Here is an 18,209-nt window from a genome sequence, read left to right as displayed (position 1 = left end):
CTAAAAGTTGAATTTTATATGGTTAATCCTCTATTAATGGATACGAGGGAGCAATTTTAAGATTTCATAATTTGAGTAACTGTTTCCATGGAACAGTCACCAGCAACAAAGAACTATCTTGAATAAATGTCAGCAGTGACACTGTTAAGAAGCCCTTGCCTAAATATATAAAAGTTGCCAACCAAGCTCACATACTTTAAGATAAAATTTGTTGCTGGGGTGCCTGGGTGGCTCACTTGGTTAAGCGTCTGCTTTTGGCTCAGGTCATGATCCTGGAGTCCTGGGATTAAGTTCCACATCAGGCGCGCTACTCAGTGGGGAGCCTGCTTCTCCCTCTCCCTCTGCCTGCCACTCCCCCTGCTTGTGCTCTGTCAAATAAATAAATGAAATCTTTAAAAAAAAAAAAAGGTAAAATTTGTTCCATTCTCCACCTTGATAAGTGTTGTGTATTAGTTTGTCATGATTGAAGATCTGCTTTTTTAAGGCTCAAGTGAAGTTGCTTTGATCTAAGGGTAAATTTCTTTACATTGAGGAAGCCTTGTCAGGACAATGTCATCATAATTGCTGTGCCGCTGAGTGCTTTCAATATAAATATATAATATAATGGACATTTAAACTTAAAATATCGAGAATTTGTGAGGACTTAAAGAAAACATTCAGCCTGGGCAAGACTACTTCTTGCTGACCTAAATTGCTCACTGAAGACCGTGGGACATTAGCGCCTGCCATGGCAAGGCTACTCTTTGCTGGCAGTGGTGGAAACTGTGCAGCGGCCCCATGAAAGAAGTCATCTTGCCCACCAACACTGGTGCCTTTGTTCCGCCAGCCCTGTGCTCTAGCAACAGGGACTTTCAATTTGTGCTGGCAGCTAGACATCAGCTCTTGGTTGGCTCAGCTAATTCTTCCAAGAACCAACCCATAGAAAGAGTTCACTAAATCTGGACTTTATTTCTTCCATCTCCTCTTTGCCTAAAACAATAGTGTAATTAATCTGTCACTGGTTTGGAGTTTTTATTTCTTTATTGACTTATTAAGAGGCATGATCCTGTATGCTACTGGCTTGTGAAATATTATTATTATAAATTATAATATCCACAGTAAACCTGCCTTAAATAAATTATTAGCAAAGACTGTCGCTGAGCATAATTTGCCATGAACAAAATAATAAATAACATGGATAACAAATTGGATGACAGGTTTTACATTTTGAGTTTTTGGATTCCTCGGAGTTCCAGAACAGTGTGGGGACCCCTGGCCCACAGCCTGTTCTATCTTATGACAGACCTCAAACACTTGTACGTGAACATCCCAGAATGCTTGTCCTAGTTCTGTCTGCATATCTAAAAACAGTCACTCTGGATTGCCTTGTCATGTCTAGTAGTTTACACACTGCATAGGTTGGCTTTCTGGAGGACTGGACGAGGAAAGAGGCCCATGCAGGGCCTACAAGCAGCTCAGAGCCATTTTGATAGGGATTCTGAAATATCCAGGGCATGGCCTGGGCTGTGACAGGAGTTCTGCATAGGCAGTTTCCTTTACACTCAGGGACAAAACTGCTCTTTCTAGCTCTTTCTATACAATTACTGGAGAAGATCATTGAGAGGATGTATCCACTGGATGACCCTCTAACCGGACTCAGGCAATCAGAGACTCCTTACCTTTTCCCCTGTCCTTGGAATGTATATTCTGCTGCTATTCCCATACTAGCAGCTGTTTTAAGGATGAAGCCTTCAGAGAGTAAGGTGTTGAGATCATCTGGACTGATTTTGTGACTAGCAGGCAGGTACAGAGATCTACTTATCTTGAGGATGCCCAAGACAAGCTTTCTATGTAAGTTTCTTTGCTTATTAAAACTACCACCCACCATTCTGGAGTGGTTTGCCTCTTTCCTTGGTTTCTCCTCGCCGTCCACATAGAGGGGCCAGTTTAAGAATTAACAATAATATCAAATTGAAAATTGGGTTTTAAAATCTGATAAAGTACAGTCCTTTTCAAAAATGTAGGCATTTGACATTTCTATTCATTATTTGTATTAATGCTGTTGTGAAATAACCTGGTGTTTTATGTTACAGATTAATAACTTGAAGCATTCAAAATAGGAGACAATTTTAACATTATTAAATCATAGTTACAGTCATATCATAAGATCAAAAGTAGATTAAAAATAAAGGCCCCATCTTCAAAAGACTCAGTTACATGCTAATTCAAAGATGCTCACTGTGTAGAGAGAAATACTATTAAAATGGTGAATTTTAATAATATACTAATTTGAGCTTCTTCTTCAGCTTTTATTTAAAATTAGAATGTTTAACAATTTCCTCATTTGTTCATGGTTTGTAAATGAATCTTTATTAAATAGAATAATTATTTTACATATTAATGATAAATATAAAAGAAAAAACCCACTCAACCAAATTTATAGAAGTGATAAAGGAATTATTATCTTTAGTTTCAGCTTAAATTTGATCACAGATAATTTCAAAAAAAGTGCTACGCTTAATAAAATTGAAGTATATGATGTATTTTTTGGAAAGTTCTTGAAATAATGATGTATAGAAACAAGGTAGCATAGGTGGCAAGGCATATTCTGGTGTCTGGGTTTTAAAACCAATTGTTTCTTTTAACTAGTTTTTGAAAAAAAAATTTTTTTTTAAAGATTTTATATATTTATTCGACAGAGATAGAGACAGCCAGCGAGAGAGGGAACACAAGCAGGGGGAGTGGGAGAGGAAGAAGCAGGCTCATAGCGGAGGAGCCTGATATGGGGCTCGATCCCATAACGCCGGGATCATGCCCTGAGCCGAAGGCAGACGCTTAACCGCTGTGCCACCCAGGCGCCCCTGAAAAAATTTTTTTTAAGGTTTAGTTTATTTGAGAGCAAGTGCATGAGAGAAAGCATGAGCAGTGGGGAGAGGCAGAGAGAGAGGGAGAAGCAGACCCCTCTGAGGAGGGAGCCCAACATGGGGCTCAATCCCAGGACTTTGGGATCATGACCTGAGCTCAAGGCAGACGCTTAACCAACTGAGCCACCCAGGCACCCCTAAAAAATTTGTTTTAAAATAGATGTCTAGTTGACATACAGAATCTAGTGATTCTGTAGTTCTGTACATTTTGCAGTACTCACCATGATAAGTGTAGTTACCATCTGTCTCCATACACAGTTATTACAGTATTATTGACTGTATTTCCTATGCTGTAATGTTCATCCCCCTGACTTATTTATTATAACTAGAAGTTTGTACCTCTCAATACCCTTCAACTATTTCACCTATTCCCCCAACCACTGCTGCTGGCAAACACTAGTTTGTTTTCCGTGTTTATAAATCTTTTTTTGTTTTTGTTTTTGTTTGTTTATTTTATTTTTTAGATTCCACATGTAAGTGAAATCATGTAGTATATGTCTTTCTCTATCTAATTTATTTCATTAAGCATTGTCCCCTCTAGGTCCATCTGTGTTGTTCCAAATGGCAAGATCTCATTCTTTTTATGATGTTGTAATATTCCATTGTATATATTTACCACATCTTTTTTTTTTTTTTTAAGATTTTATTTATTTGAGAGAGAGAGAGCAGAGCAAGAGAGAGAAAGAGCACAAATGGGGTGGGGAGGGGTGGAGGAAGAGGGAGAACCAAACTACCCATTAAGCAGGGAGCCCGGTGGGCTCAGTTCCAGGACCCTGGGATTATGACCTGACCTGAAGGCAGACGCTTAACCAACTGAGCCACCCAGGTGCCCCTATTTACTATGTCATGTTTATCCTTTCATCTGTTGATGGCACTTGGGTTGTTTCTGTATCTCGTCTATTGAAAGTAAAGCTGCAATAAACAAAGGGATACATATATCTTTTCAGATTCGTGTTTTTGTTTTCTTTGGTGAGTACCCAGCAGTGGACTTACTAGATCATCATGGCATTTCTATTTTTAATTTTTTGAGGAAACTCCATACTGTTCTTTATAGTGGCTGCACCAATTTACATTCCCGCCAACAGTACACGAAGTTTCCCTTTTCTCCATGTCCTCGCCAACACCTGTTGTTTCTTGTCTTCTCAATAGTAGCACCCTGAGGGATGCCTGGGTGGCTCAGTTGGTTAAGCATCTGCCTCTTGCTCAGGTCATGATCCCAGGGTCCTGGGATTGAGTCCCACATTGGGCTCCTTGCTCATCAGGGAGCCTGCTTCTCCCTCTGCCTGCAGCTCCCCCTGCTTGTGCTCTCTCTCTCTCTCTTTCTGACAAATAAATTAATAAAATCTTTTTAAAAAAAATAGCACTCTGGTGTAATGTGATACCTATTGTGGTAACTAGGTTTTTATACTTTATTTCTAGGAAAACATTATTCCCTTATATCTTGAGAGTTGTAATTTATATTACTACAAGAATTATTGAAATGCTATGAGAATCCAATTTGTGATCCTAACTGTAACATCTAAAAACATTAAAGTATGTGTATATGTGTGTGTGCAAAAGAGAGAAGGAGGGAATAGAGAGAAATAAAGAGAATAGTCAGTCAGAAGCAGCTTTAATCTAAAGGCAAGTTTTATGGGATTAACATATTTTAAGGCAGTAGGCGTTTCTGCAGTCCCCTTTAAACTTTATACCTTTTATACTTCCTTTAAAATCACCCTTATTGTGTTCTTCGTTAAGATTTGGAAATGAAAGTTACAGAAAGTAAGTTGTAGTTTTGTCATATTTATGTTGTATGGGTTCCATGGAAGTATTTTAAGAGACATTAAAAAAGTAATGTCATCCTAAGTTCCATGAAATTGGGAGTGTAAATAGCTGGCATCCATGATAACTATGAGGAAAAAGGAAACACCATGTGAAACTGAGCCTTTTAAAAGGTATGATAGAACAGTGAGAAAAAAAGAAGAGAGAAAGAATTTTATTTTTATATATGAATACCCTAATTTTTAAACGTTACCTAAAATGTTTTAGCATAATTTAACGTTTAAAATGTGGTATAATCACTGTGAATTTTATCTTTATAGCTTGTTTTCTAGGAGCATCGAACTGACCACTTACATTTATATCTGGGAGAACTACAGGCTCATCAGTTTGCCTTGGCATTCTCCATGGACTTGGTATTTAACTTTCTTAGGAGTTGATTTTGGCTACTACTGGTTCCATCGCATGGCACATGGTAAGTTGCAAATCAAGGTTTTATTGATAATTTATGTTGAATTGTGTTTTGCTCAAAGTGGGTATTCAGTAAGTATTGAATGAATGAATAAACAAATAACATGGCTTATTTTATACATATAAAGGTTAATGATGGAAGTTTAGTTTGAAATTTAAATGGAAACAATCTGGTCATTTTTGAAAAAAAGTGAAATTATTAGAGATACATTTTTCACACCTTTTGTACCTAACTTGTAAAAAAAGTTGAGGAAGTGATGGGTGTAGCATTACTCTGTAATACACTGCCTTCCATTTTTCTTATTATGACATGCTTGGTAGAGTCTACAGACTCTCACACATAATATTAGACTTCACATCACAATTATCAGTGGTCATTCAGAAGAGCTCTGGAATCCTAGGTAATGAGTGCTGTCATACATAAGCTTCATTCAAGTTCTTGGCAGTAATTCCACATTGCAAATGAAAATGCAATCATCTAGGCACTAACCATAATGCATTTTAGTATTACCTTAGTTTTACTGAATTTCTCATCTAATACAAAGCCCTCTTACTGCACTGGTTCACTGAATTTGCTTTTTGGGATTCTTGGCTATACTTTCCAGAGAAATGTTTTGTTATGAAAAGGGAAATGCAAGAACGGGAAACAGTCTAAACCTCTGTAGGGCTAAGTAGAGGTTAGAGAACGATTGTAAAGGTAAGGTGAGCAAGTGGTCTCTATGGAGGAAGAAGGCATGCAAAAGCATTTCTGAAGGGAAATGGGGAAAGTGCTAATTTTGAAAACCTCCAGAAGAGTAGAACTGAGCATTTCAGTGGGTGGTTGAGTTGAGTGGGTGGGGAGGAAGGAAGGAAGAGGACGAAACCTGGAATAATAATAAAAAGTCGATGGGAGATGGCAAGAAGAGACCTGAGATCAGGGTGAATAACCGAGCAATGTGTGTAGGAGTACAGTGACCAAACATTCTTCCCAAGCAAGGGTCAAAGAAATATGAGCAACACAGGCAAACATTAGGCTTAAGGCAGCGAAATTTTAAATGCAGCATTATTTTTGTTAAGTACTTTAAACATGTACATATAATGGAACTATAAAGAATGCTAATTCGTTAAAACAATTTAAAGGGAACATAGAAACTAGAAAAAGTTATTTATTTTGTGTGTGATAACCTTTGTCTTGGAAAATAATAGGTCACCTCTGACATCATTTCCTTGAGTATAAATGCAAGAGGATACTCCCAAATTGAACATGACTAGGAATAAAATATAGTCATGTAGTAAACTTTGTATTTTATTTCAAAATAGTAGTTTTCTCCATAAAATAAACCCATTGGCAAGCTTCCTCATTTTCTATGCAGCAAATGGGTAATGCAGAAAGCATTTACATTGTATTACCTAATTTCAGGAGCCTTCTAATATCACACTGTCCTGTACAGATGTGTTTGTGTAGGAAATCTGCAAATTCGCTTAATCTTTAAAAGCCCATTATAACAGGAAACAAAGAACCAACAAAAATATTACCAAATATAAAACTTTTAAAAATATGTTGATTGTTAAGTGCTCTCAGTTAGGGAAGAGCAATAAAGTAAAATAATATATTAAATACATGGAATCAAGGCTGTTTAAAGTATGCTTCCCATTAGAAAATTTTGAACCAAATCCAGGGGAGGCAGGCATTAAAAAAATCTGAAAACCTTCTGGAAAAACACTCACTGGCTTCAGGCTATGAAGTCTAATCTAAGTTCAAAGACTTTTGACTTGTGAGGGAAAGCTTATAGGAAAAAAATAAATTAGTAGTTGAATGTGTCACCTTCAATATGATAGCTGACTTTTAAATTTTATGTGATAATAATGTAAAATATTAAAATGGATTTTCAGAAATCTAGAAGCACACAGGAATAAGAAAAACTTATAATATCAAATTTCTTGAGCCTCTTGGGTTACTGAGATCATACTGATCAATTAGTCAAATTTATTTAACTAAGAAGTTTGATAACTTCTAAAATTCTAATGTCCTAAAATACAATAAGAAAAAAAAGCTCTCTTTTCCTACTTAATGTGTTACTTTCCTTTCACTACTCACCATAAAATAATAAATTAAAAATGCATTCCATATTTGTTGATATGTGGAATGCTATCAGTTTTGAAGAAATAATATATACTTTTTATTTTTACCTATATGTAAACTGTTTCTTTAGTAGACCAAATTACTTTTAGGGTTTTGTTGTTATTTGTTTGGTTTGCATAAATGTAGAATTTTCTCACATTAAGGATGTGGAAAAGAATTTATTCTCAAAAACTTGAATTCAATTTCTATTCCTGTACAAAAGAACAGAAGGATATTGAGTCTCTTATGTTATCTATATTTCATTCCCTTTTCTCTGGAATAATGAGAAATGAATTGCTAATTATCATCCACTTACAGAAAAAGAAGAGTAGCACAATAATTTCTGTAGAGTGCCTTGACATCTTTAGAAAGAAATGTAGAATGACAAAATTAAATAGGTCTTAAATTAAAAGTAGCTTCTGGCACGCTTAGTCTTCAGTACAAAAGGATGCATTATTTTTCTTTGCCTTTCCTGTTAGTTATACTAAACACGTAAAAAATGGAGTAAAGGTTTTCAAGGGAACACGTAAATGTAAATGATTACTACTTAGCGAGAGCAGGAATGAGCCTTCCAGAGTGCTAGTCATGGACTTTATCTTGTCTTGTGTGGTAGCTACTTGAGTGCATGTACTTGTAAGAAATATGTTGAGTTGCATACTTAAAATTTACATACTTTATCTATAGTTCAAAAAAAGTTAAATTAGTAAACAATCCCACCAATAGGATTTCTTAGTGAATATTTCACTAATATTTATTAGCGAATAGTTTGAAGTCAAAATGATGTAATGGTTAACCCAATTTAGAAATAAGAACCAAGAAATTATTATTTGTGACTGTAAGCATGAACACTTACCAGAGGTGGATCCTACAGACATTTCTCCTCTGCAAGTTCGTTTGATGTTAGACTTTGTCAATTTAAAAGATTGGAGGGATACTACAAAGCCAGAAAAGCAGGGGCTTTGTTCCATTTTCCAGAGTGCTGTTTTTCATGTGGCGCTTAGCAGGTTGGTGCCCAGGGATCTTGATAGTTTTCACCCCATGATTTAGTTAATAGCCAATAACTTTTGGTAAGATCCTCTGCCCTCTGGGGGACCACATCAGAGGACTGCCTGCAATGTACTCCCTCTGGGGTCTGTACACTCTAGCAAGTCTTTCTGTCTCCACCAGAGTTCCTGTGGTAGCCACAGCCTCTCCAAAGATGTCTGACTTAGGTTGGTGGTTGGCGGGGGAAGGGTGGGTGGTGGTGGTGGAAGGATTTCCTAAATTTATACATGCCTGCTTTGTTCATTCTCTCTTAGCTCCATAGGCAATAACTGTGTTCGTAGGTGCTACTTCTGTAACACTGAACTACTCCCTGTGTTCCCTGTTTTAGTAGTTAATTCCTTTTTTATCAATTAATAATTCCTTATATTAACTTTTTCTTTTTCATATTACTGGTGGGTTTTATCTCCTGATTGGACTCTGACTGATAAAGCCCACCTCCCCACATATTATATAGGGTTGTAAATTGAAGTTCACCCTGACTATACCTTTAATATCCCATTCTGAGGCATTGATTACACATTTAGACTATAATATGACTTAGTTCATTTCTGAAATAAAGATGTTCATCTGTAAAATTGTTATAATAATCTATAAAATCCCCTCAAACTCTCATTCTTTTACTCAGCAAGTAAACTGTATAGTTTGGTTTCTGTTTATCTCTTTTTCTATCTAAACAAGGTGACTGATCATAATTTTATTCATTCCTACAATTTTAATTGTGATTAAGTGGGCCTCTGTAGATGGCTTATTAAACTTCAGGTTTTTTTTTTTTTCATTGCTTTCTGACTTTTAACAGGGGTTAAATTTAGACCATCTCCACTTCCACCACTGTTTAAATAAAATAAGCAGATGTATTGATTAAAAATAATTTTATTTTCTGATAGTGAGGACTGTGGTCTCTATTGAAGAACAGGTGACTTAAATTCAGCTACATTTGTGTTTCTTTTTTAAAACATACCAGAACATAGCTAATTTTTTTGTAGCTCTTTGCTATATATTATATTTCACTCTTCATTTTAAAAACAGTGTGATTTTATTTGTATTGGATCACTGAGGGTGATGCCCAATGTGCATTGGCCTAAATTACAGTACTTGCTATCACCTCTTCCCATGATTTCTTACTTTCTGTCAGTCCTTGGAGTCATCATTCAGAACATCCGTGAGGGGAGCCTTGGAATTCCCATTAACTTAACCTAAGACCTCCAGTTTCTCATCATTACTTTCTACTAAAAAACACGTCACCTATATCAACCATTTTCCTCTGAGTTCATTTTAATAAAAGAAGCAGGCTTCTGTCTGATACTAAACATTTGTCCATAGGAGCACTTAAAATGTGTATGTACTGAAAAAGTTACCATTATTTCCCCTCAGAAAGACCCATTTGAAGGAGCCTTTCTCTTAGAAATAGCTTATTTTTATCACCGGCAGTTGTGGTCACCCTTAAAGCCATGGTCTGAATTTCCTTTGGTGTACTTAGATTCTGTATGTAGGTGATGTATGAAAAGCACATTTGAAACAAAGATTTGGGCCCTCATCCAGGTGCTGAAAGTATGGATGCATTGAGATATCAAACAGGCAAGTCATATACTTGATAATAAAGAATAAGAGCTTCAGGAATCTCCATCAGCCTATTTTTGAACATTGATAATAAAGTGTGGAAATATTTCTTAGAAATATTTCCAGGAATAGTTGGGAGCATTTGAGGATGTTGGTGGTAGTTTTTTCCAGGGATTAAAAAAGCTGTGAAATGAGTAATCAAAGTGAAATTGAAGGGCAAAGAAGAAGTAAGGATTAATTTATGAGCCTTGGTCTGCTTGTGATGCTACTTGAGACAGAATGTGCCCTATTTTTCCTTTAGTACTAGGGCTTAGTACACTTGCCTCTCACATAGCAGAGAGAGCACTGAAATTTGTTTCAAGAAATATAGGCATATAACTGTAGTGCAACTATTTACCACACATATAACCTTGGGATTAACTTTTCTGAGATAGATTTTACTGGTTTTATTTACCTCTCAGTTTTGTGAAGTTTAAATGAAAAATGCTTGAAGAGTGCACGAACCAAGTAAAAATGAATGAATGAATGAATGAATGAATGAATGAACATGCCAACACTGCAAAAGCAGTGTGAAGATAAAGAGGTGTTTAAAATGGGCAGAGGAGAGAAAAACTTAAGTTTGGGGTGGCCTTCAGAATTGTATTGAAATGATACTCAATTAAATATGATCTGGGAAAAGCACATTTTATCCCAAGTAATTTTGTTCAAAAGGAGAATTTGGAAAAGTTTCTTACTGATTGTATATGGTACTTTAGCAAACAAAACATTTGAGCACAGCCATTCTAGGCCATAAAAAGCCAAATTAAGTAGAATTCTATTCTCTTTCATTTATTTCACAGTTGTAATTATGGCTGAATTTAATGTCATATGTTAAAATAGCACAATGAAAAGAACTTCTCTGTGAATTACTAAGAGAGTAAACTAAGTGAAGATTCCTGGAAATATTTTCAACTAACTTAGGGACTTTTTTTATGGTTACAAACTTTTTATTCATGCATTAATTTTTTTCAATAAATATTTACTGATCATCTATTTCGTACTAACTCTATACTAAGCGCCAGAGATAGCTTTGTTAATAACATATCTGGCCACTGATTGTTCATTCTACTATGGATAACAGATATTAATAATTAGTAATAATAATAATTGGGGAAGTACAAAGATGATTATAGTGTGAACTCTGATAAAAGAAACCCTGTCCTTCTGTCACTAATTCTTAAATTTCCATATTTCTGAATATACTGATTAATTTTTCTCAAAGCAGTGTAGATAAAAAACAAACAGGGTTCTGTTTAAAATGCAAATGGTGTTAGTAATATTATTAATAGCAATACTAATAATTAAAAGTAAACTATTGAAAGCTATTGGAGAATGCTTAAAAAGCATAGATTCTGGAGTCAGGTTATCTGAATTCAGTTCCTAGTGTTGCCACTTATTAACTGAGATTTGGAGCAGGTTAATCTGTCTTAATTTCTTTATCTATTAAATGGGACTAATACTATACACATGATAGGGTTTTTATAAAACTTAAATGAGCAAAAAGGAAGGTGATTTGTACATTGTAAATACTGTTTGAGTATTCCTGTAATTATTGAATTAATGTTTGTTACATTGCTAGGTGCTAGACTAGGTGCTTTACATTAATAATACAACATATTATATTATTTACCTCCCAGAACAACCCTATGAACTAGGCATTCAGTTGTTTATCAGATATTAGGCGAGAAGTTACTGTATACAAGGAATTCTAATTGCTGGGGAATATAGTGGTGAAAAAATAAATGCCACTGTCTTTGTGAAGTTTGCATTCTAATAGGGAAGGAAATCCAGGTATAAAACATATGTAGTATAATGCCTGGTAGTGAGGAGTGCTGTGGGATAGAGGGTGATGGATACAGGAGTCTAGTAAGTCCTCTGTTGGGACAAAAAGAGGTGATAAGTGGCATTTTAGTAGAAGCTTGAATGAGGCAAAGAAGGCATCCTAGGATAATCTGAAGAAAAAGCTTTCTACACAGAGGAACCTGCCAGTTCAAAGTACCTAAGGAGGGATTATGCTGGGCAAATTTAAGAAATGTCAAGAAACCAGGGGCGCCTGGGTGGCTCAGTCATTAAGTGTCTGCCTTCAGCTCAGGGCATGATCCCAGGGTGCTGGGATCTAGCCCCTGCATCAGGCTCCCTGCTCAGTGGGAAGCCTGCTTCTCCCTCTCCCACTCCCTCTGCTTGTGTTCTCTCTCTCGCTGCCTCTCTCTGTCAAATAAATAAATAAAATCTTAAAAAAAAAAAAAAGAAATATCAAGAAACCATATTGGGGAACTGGAGGAAAGAGATCGCAGAGTTAGTCAGGACTCTGGTTGTATAGGATCCTGTAGACTGGCAATAATAAAAATGGTAAGTCAGTCCTCACCTATACTCCCCACTTTACCCTACAGCCTATTTATTATGGATGAAATATGAAGCTAGGAAGATTTTTAGGAGAGGAGTAACAATTATTTATTAATTTAACAAATACTCATTGAAGATGTACTTTATGCTTTCACTTTCATAGACATATGTGATATTCAGTCTTACGAAGGTTACTAATATAATGTCAGGATGTAATATATGCAGTAAAATTAATAAAGCAGGTTGGGAGAGATAGAAAGTGTCAAATAGGTTTGGGTATTATAATTTTATATAGAATAACACAGAATATTTGTCTGATAAAGTGACTTTTGAGCACAGACCTAAAACTTTTTAAGAGAATGAATCATGATTCTGAGAAAAGAGAATACCAGGCAGATAGAACAGCAAGTGCAAAGGCTCTGAGGCAGAAAATACATGGCACATTTGAGGAAATGTGAGGAAATTTTGGCTTGGAGGTATATGGGAGAGGATTAAAGTTGCAAAGGATGAGGGACATCACAAATGTGAGGCAGTGTGGGCAGATCAGGCAAGCACTCATGAACTATTATAAAGATGTGGGTTTTATTCAGTGGAATAGAGAAGTCACAATGATTTCTTTTAAAATCATTGTTATAGTTCACTGAATTTGGAGCTTTCTATAGCAATTCACCATTAAGTTTCTTACTCTTTTAGTAATTTTTCTTTCATTAAAAAATTCTATTTCATCCTAGCTAATGTTATAACAGGAAAAGGAAACACAAGGTATGCAAACTGAGAAGGAAGAAATAAAAGTGTCTTTGTTTACAGATGGCATGATCGTATATGTAGAGAATACAAAAGAATCAACAACAAAAATCCTGGAACTAATAAGCAATTACAATAAGATTGCAGGATATAAGGTTAATATACAAGAGTTAGTAGTTTCCCTGTAATGGCAATGCATAAGTGGAATATGAAATTTAAAACATAATACCATTGGGGCACCTGGGTGGCTCAGTTGGTTAAGTGTCCGATTCGTGATTTCAGCTCAGGTCATGATCTCAGGGTCATGAGGTCGAGCCCCATGTTAGGATCTGCGCTGGGCATGGAGCCTGCCTATTTCTCTTCCTCTCCTTCTGTTCCTCCCCCAAACCTGTGCTCTCTCTGTCTTAAAAAAATTATATTAATATCCAAAAAAATAATATATGTAGAAATCTGAGACATGTACAAGATCTCTAAGAAACACTTAAAAACTCTACTGAATGCAATTAAAGAACTAAATAAATGGAGAGATATTCCATGATCATAAACAGAAAGATCTGATATTATCAAGATGTTAGTTCTTCCCAATTTGTTCTATAGATTCAGTGCATTCCCTATCAGAATCCCAGAAAATTATTTTGTGGATATTGACCAACTGATTCTAAAATTTATGAAGAGGCAATATACCCAGAATGACTAACATAATATTGAAGGAAAATAACAAAGTTGAAGATCTGACACTACTTAATTTCAAGACTGACTACAAAGCTACAGTAATCAAGACAGTGTGGTATTGGTAAAAGAATAGATGGAGAGATCACTGGGACAGAATACAGAGTGCAAAAATAGACTCACATAAATATAGCCAGCTGATGTCTCACAAAGGAGCAAAGGGAATACAATGGAGTCAAGATAGTCTTTTCAACACATAGTGCTGGAACAATTGAACATCCACGTGCAAAAAACTGAATCTAGACCCAGAATTTGAATTCACAAAAATTCACTTCAAATGCATCACAGACCTAAATGTAAAGTGCAAAACTATAAAACTACTAGAAGATATCTCCTAGAAGATAATATAAGAGAAAACCTAGATGGCCTTGGGTGTGGCAAGAACTTTGCCATATGATGTGATACCAAAGGCCTTATCCATGGCAAGCTGGACTTTATTAAAATTTAAAAAAAATACAAAAAAAAAAAAAAACCTTCTGCTCTGTGAAAGACAATGTCAAGAGGGTGATAAGAAAAGCCAGACTGGGAGAAAACATTTGCAAAAGACTATTTTGGTACTATTATCCAAAATACGCAAAGAACTCTTAAAAGTCAACAGTAAGAGAATAACCACTGAAGTGAAAGATGTGCCCTTGACCTTAATAACCACCTCACCAAAGAACATATGCCCATGTCAAATAAGCATGTGAAAAGATGCTGCACATCATATAATCAGAAATGCAAATTACACAATAGTGAGATGCCACTACACATCTGTTAGAATGACTCAAATCTGGAACATTCATGATACCAAATACTGGCCAGGATGTGGAAGAATAGGGACTCTCATTATTACTGATGAAATGCAAAATGGTACAGATACATTGGAAGATAGTTTGTCATTTCTTACAAAACTAAATATACTCTAACTATATGATCCAGCAATTGTACTCCTTGGTATTTACACAAAGGATTTGAAAAATCACATTCACACAAAAACGTGTATACAGGTGTTTAGAGCAGCTTTATTCAAATGTGCCAAAACCTGGAAGTAACCAAGAAGTCATTTAGTAGGTGAAAGGATTCATAAACTGCAGTACATCCAGGCAATGGAATATTATTCAGTGCTAGATAAAAATGAGCTATCAAGCCATAAAAGACATGGAGGAAGCAAATACATATTATTAAGTGAAAGAGTCTAGTATGAAAAGTCTACATACTATAGAGACAATTTAAAAAAGGAAAAAACTATGAAGACAGCGAATAGATCAGCAGTTGCCAAAATTTATGGGAAAAGGGGTGAATTTTTAGTGAAAATCCTCTGTATGATATTATAATGATGCATTTATTTCATTATACATTCACCCAGAAATTTTTATCACCAAGAGTGAACCCTAGTGTATACTATAAAATTTAGAAGCATTTGTCAGTGTAGGTTCATCAGTTGCAGCAAATGAATCACTCTGGTGAGGGAAGTTAATAATGGGGAAGGCTATTAATGTGTGAGGGCAGAGGGCACATAGAATATCTCTGTACCTTCCTCTCAATTTTTGCTGTGAAGTTAAAACTTCTCTAAAAAATGAAGTCTTTAATTCTATTTCCAATGCAATGGATTGATTCTATGTTATTTTTAGAAAAATGTTTACTACATGAAACAAAGGTCTATGATTTTGAAGTTCCTTCATTAATCCTTATAGATATCTTCCCAAACCAATATTTAGTTACACCTTTTGTTTGGTGCCTCAGCATTTTTCATACTCCAGAGCAATGCACTATATTAAGATATGTGGCAACTTCCAGGGAAGATGGTGGAGTAGGAGGATCCTAAGCTCACCTTATCCCACAGATACAACCACACCCACATCAGTATAAGTAACTCAGAAAAACAACCCAAAGACTGGCAGAACAGACTCTCAGATAAATGTAGAGAAGATACCATATCAAAGAAGGCAGGAAGGCTAAAGACACAATTGGGAGCCAAAGGGGCCACAGGACTATCTGCAGGAAGGTGGGACACAGGGGGTGTGGAAAGAGGAGAGGAGGAGACCACTAAGCTAGGTGCCCCAGGCATTGAAGACCCACACTGGGAAGATGAATCCCTGTAACATTTGTGTTTGAAAACTAGAGGGGTCTAACTTTGTAAGTTCTTACAATCAGTGGGGCTTAGCTAGAATATTAAAAATAAGCGGCTTGGCTTTGGGAGAGCTTGAGGGTGATAGCAAACTGAGTCCCCACCCTTAGAGAGACAGCTGAATAAACAGCCCCATAGAAAACAGCATAAAAGCAGCAGTTTGAATATTTATTTACTAATCTCAGAGCATGCGCTGAAGGGGCGGGGATTTTTTGGAGACTTCTCCAAGTTGGTGCCACTTCCCTCCCCCCCCGCCCCCGCCAGCCTAGATACAAGGACACCTGCAGGACCCAGCACAGGGTAACACTCTTCACCTAGCCAGCCAACAGCACACCTCACCCTTGCATGCTTTTGCATATCATGCAAATGGATGTGAAAAGAAGGCCAGGGTAGCAATACTTATATTGGACAAAATTGTCTTTTTTTTAAATTAACATATAAAATTGACTTTAAAACAAAGACTGTAACAAGAGACAAAGAAGGACACTACATAATCATAAAAGAAACAACCAACAAGAAGTTGTAACTATTGTAAATATTTATGCACCCAACATGGGAGCACCCAAATGCATAAATCATCTAATAACAAACATAAAGGAAATAATTAATAGTAATATAATAATAGCAGGGGATTTAAAACCCCACTTACATCAGTGGATAGATTATCCAAACAGAAAAATCAACAAGGAGGGGCGCCTGGGTGGCACAGCGCTTAAGCTTCTGCCTTCGGCTCAGGGCGTGATCCCGGCGTTATGGGATCGAGCCCCACATCAGGCTCCTCCGCTATGAGCCTGCTTCTTCCTCTCCCGCTCCCCCTGCTTGTGTTCCCTCTCTCACTGGCTGTCTGTATCTCTGTTGAATAAATAAATAAAATCTTAAAAAAAAAAAAAAAGAAAAGAAAAATCAACAAGGAAACAATGGCTTTGAATGACACATTGGACCAGATGGATCTAACAGACATAGAGCATTCCATCCTAAAACAGCAGAATACACGTTCTTTTCAAGCACGCTTGGAACATTCTCCAGAATAGATCACGTGTTAGGCCACAAAACAAGTCTCCACAAGTTAAAAAAAAAAACAAAAAAAAAAAAAACCCTGAAGTCATACCAGGCATCTTTTCCAACCACAATGTTATGAAACTAGAAATCAACCACAAGAAAAAATCTGGAAGGAACACAAATACATGAGGTTCAATAACATGCTACTAAATAATGAATGGATCAACCAAGAAATCAAAGAGGAAATCAAAAATACATGGAGACAATTGAAAATGAAAACACAACGGTCCAAAATGTTTTGGATATAGCAGAAGCTGTTCTAAGAGAGAACTTTATGGCAATATGGGCCTCAAGAAGCAAGAAAATTGTCATATAAACAACCTCAACTTACACCTAAATGAGCTAGTAAAAGAAGAATAAACAAAACAATAAAAACCAGTAGAAGGAAGGAAATAATAAAGATTAGAACAGAAATAAAATAGAAATTTAAAAAAAGGCAATAGAACAGACCAATGAAACCAGGAGCTGATTTCTTTGAAAAGATTAAAAAAAAAATGATAAACATTTAGCCAGGCTCATCAAAAAGAACAAAAACAAAAAACAAAACAAAGAGAGAGGACTCAAAATCAGAAATGAAAGAGGAGAAATAACATCCAACACCACAGAAATACAAAGGATTGTAAGAGAATATTATGAAAAATTATATGTCAACAAGTTGGACAACCTAAAAAAAAATGGGTAAATTCATAGAAACTTATAATCTCCCAAAACTGAATAAGGAAGAAATAGAAAATTTGAACAGACTGATTACCAGCATTGAAATGGAATCAGTAATCAAAAAACTCCCAAAAAACAAAGATCTAGGACCAGATGGTTTCACAGGTAAATTATACCAAACATATAAAGAAGAGTTAATACCTATTCTTCTGAAACTATTTCAAAAAGTAGAAGAGGGGGAATAGCTTCCAAATTCATTCTGTGAGGCCAACATTACGTTGATACCAGACTAGATAAAGACACTACAAAAATGAGAACTATAGGCCAATATGTCTGATGAACATATATGTAAAATTCCTCACCAAAATATTAGCAAACCAAATCCAATAGTACATTAAAAAAATCATTCACTATGATCAAGTGGAATTTATTCCTGGGATGCACAGGTGGTTCTACATTCACAAATCAATCAACAAGATACATCACATCAAGAAGAGAAAGGATAAAAACCATATGAACATTTCAGTAGGTGCAGAAAAAGCATTTGACAAAGTGCAGTATACATTCGTGATAAAAACACCCAGTAAAGTAGGTTTAGAGGGAACATAGCTCAGCAGAATAAAGGCCATTTATGAAAAATGCATAGCTAACATCATACTTACTAGTGCAAAGCTGAGAGCTTTCCCCCTAAAGT

General features: G+C 35.9%; 1 protein-coding gene across 19 annotated transcripts in view; it reads left to right on the top strand.

The window, feature by feature from the left end:
- Nucleotides 1-18,209, top strand: part of AGMO (alkylglycerol monooxygenase) — a 366,688-nt gene that overhangs the window by 9,400 nt on the left and 339,079 nt on the right. For all 19 annotated transcript variants that reach the window (XR_008956466.1, XR_008956467.1, XR_008956465.1 and 16 more), the window contains exon 3: nucleotides 4,985-5,136. Coding sequence is in view for 15 of the 19 variants with exons in the window: in XM_057304529.1 (XP_057160512.1) it covers nucleotides 4,985-5,136 (152 nt within the window). In the remaining 4 variants the exon portion in view is untranslated. The remainder of the gene's footprint in view (nucleotides 1-4,984; nucleotides 5,137-18,209) is intronic.

Source organism: Ursus arctos, unplaced genomic scaffold (assembly GCF_023065955.2).
Source record: "Ursus arctos isolate Adak ecotype North America unplaced genomic scaffold, UrsArc2.0 scaffold_3, whole genome shotgun sequence".
Lineage (NCBI taxonomy): Eukaryota > Metazoa > Chordata > Mammalia > Carnivora > Ursidae > Ursus > Ursus arctos.
The sequence above is the reverse complement of the archived record's forward strand: the minus strand, read 5'-3'. Positions and strand labels throughout refer to the sequence as shown.